This window comes from Empidonax traillii, unplaced genomic scaffold (assembly GCF_003031625.1).
Source record: "Empidonax traillii isolate 1590-97213 ecotype Southwest subspecies unplaced genomic scaffold, ASM303162v1 scaffold4199:size9949, whole genome shotgun sequence".
Taxonomy (NCBI): Eukaryota; Metazoa; Chordata; class Aves; order Passeriformes; family Tyrannidae; genus Empidonax; species Empidonax traillii.
In genome coordinates, this window is record NW_020959392.1 from 7,615 (window position 1) to 9,949 (window position 2,335).

A 2,335-nucleotide genomic window follows, 5' to 3' on the forward strand; every position below is an offset into this window, starting at 1 on the left:
CTCTCCAGGGAGGGGGTGCCACGGCCTGGCCCCTTTTCCCCCCTCCCCACCCCACCCACCCCCCGGCCCATCCCGAAACCGGCGGCGCTTGCGTCAGGTATCGGGGGCGGCTCCCGGGGCGCGGCCGCGCCGGGCGGGCTCCGCTCCGGACTTTGCTCCCGGCTGAGCCGGCCGAGAGCGCGCCGGACCCTCCCCCGGGGGTGTCCCCCCCTCCCTCCCCTCCCTCCCCTCCCCTCCTCTCTGGGTGTCCCCTCTGAGCGTCCCCGCCGTGTCCCCCCAGCCCGGCGCCCCCGAGGGGAAGGGCGGCAAGGCCAGCATGCTGCGGGGCCGCAACTCGGGGGGCAGCGCGGCCGACGAGCAGCCCCACATCGGCAACTACCGGCTCCTCAAAACCATCGGCAAGGGCAACTTCGCCAAGGTCAAGCTGGCCCGCCACGTCCTCACCGGCAAGGAGGTGGGTGCCACCCCTGGGGGGGGCTGGGGGAGGCCTCAGTGTCACCCTGGGGTGGGGGGGGATGGTCCTTGTCCTGTGGGTGCCACCCGTGGGGTGGGGATGGTCCTTGTGATCTGTGTTGTGTGGGTGCCACCACGATGTGGGGACAGTTCTGGGTCCCAGTAATTGTCCTGTGGGTGCCACCACGGTGTGGGGACAGTTCTGGGTGCCAGTAATTGTCCTGTGGGGGCCACCACGGTGTGGGGACAGTTTTGGGTCCTGGTCCTTGTCCTGTGGGGGCCACCACGGTGTGGGGACAGTTTTGGGTCCTGGTCCTTGTCCTGTGGGTGCCACCACGGTGTGGGGACAGTTCTGGGTCCTGCTCCTCACCTTGGGAGTGTCCCCATGATGTGGGGACAGTCCTTGCCGTGGGAGTGTCACCGTGATGTGGGGACAGTTTTGGTTCCTGGTCCTTACCCTGGGAGTGCCAGGACAGGGATGGGCATCCCGAGCCCAGCAGTGACTGTCACTGTGGCGTGGGGACAGGTCCTGGTGCTTGTCCTGTGGGTGCCACCACGGTGTGGGGACGGTCCTTGTCCTGTGGGTGCCACCACGGTGTGGGGACAGTCCTTGTCCTGTGGGTGCCACCACAGCGGGGATGGGTTTGTGGCCCTCGTGCCGTGGGTGTCACCACAGGGACGGGCTTGTTGTCCCCATCCCGTGGGTGGCACTGTGGTGTGGGGTTGGTCCTTGTGCCACCACAGCAAGGGGACAGTCCTCGTGGTCCTCCTGTGGGTGCCACCACAGCGTGGGGACAGCTCCAGGTCCTGGCAGTGCCACCTGGCACAGGGATGAGCTTCCTGCTCCGTGGTGGTGACTGTCACCGCGGTGTGGGGACAGCTCTGGGTCCTGGCAGTGCCACCTGGCACAGGGACGGTCCCGAGCTCTCGGTCCTTGTCCTGTGAGTGCCACCCTGGCGTGGGGACAGCCCTTGTCCCGTGAGTGTCCCCGCAGGCTGGGGACGCGCTCCTGGCCCTTGTCCCACAGATGTCACCCGAGCCTGGGAACTGACCCCTGGTCCTTGCCCTGGGAGTGCCAGCAGGGCACAGGGACGGGTTCCTGATCCTCCCAGCGCAGGTGTCACCACGGGGTGGGGACAGCCCCGTCCTGCTGCCCCTCCCCAGTGCCACCCCAGCCTTGGGGACAGCCCTGGGGACCCCCTGACCCCCCCATCCCCCCTCGCAGGTCGCTGTGAAAATCATCGACAAGACGCAGCTCAACTCCTCCAGCCTGCAGAAGGTGAGGGGCTGGGGGGTCCCTGGGGCTGGGGGGGCAGCTGATTTTGGGGGGGGCTGTGCCCTCTGACCCCCCTCAAATGTCCCCCCCCGTCCCTGTTCCCGCAGCTCTTCCGGGAAGTGCGAATCATGAAGGTTCTGAACCACCCCAACATAGGTGAGACCCCCCTGCCCCAAACCCCCCCTCAGCCACACCCTGGGACTGCTGGGCCCCCCTCCCCCTCCCTGGGGGTGTCCCCCACCCTTGGGGGGGGTCCCAGGGGTGTCCCCCCCCCCTTTTCCAGCCCCTCTTTGTCCCCTTTGCAGTGAAGCTCTTCGAGGTGATCGAGACGGAGAAGACGCTTTACCTGGTCATGGAGTACGCCAGTGGGGGTGAGTGGGGGGCTTGGGGGGGGTCACAGGGGGCTGGGGGGGCTCTGGGGGGGCTGAGGGGGCTCTGGGGGGGCTGTGCTGCCTCTCACCCCCCTCCCTTCTCTGTGTCCCCCTCCCCAGGTGAGGTGTTCGATTACCTGGTGGCCCACGGGCGAATGAAGGAGAAGGAGGCCCGGGCCAAGTTCCGACAGGTCAGGGGGGGGTTTGGTGCTGTTTGGGGACCCCCCTGGTGTCC

At 68.1% G+C, this 2,335-nt stretch overlaps 1 protein-coding gene across 1 annotated transcript; it reads left to right on the top strand.

Annotated features, from left to right (window-relative positions):
- Positions 1–283: 283 nt before the first annotated feature.
- Positions 284–2,312, top strand: LOC114072863 (serine/threonine-protein kinase MARK2-like; the record flags this gene model as incomplete). Its single annotated transcript, XM_027910690.1, has 5 exons — positions 284–454; positions 1,679–1,732; positions 1,837–1,885; positions 2,035–2,100; positions 2,221–2,312. Coding segments are annotated over exons 1-5 (399 nt in total), but the record flags the coding sequence as incomplete, so codon positions are not given.
- Between the last annotated feature and the right edge of the window lie 23 nt (positions 2,313–2,335).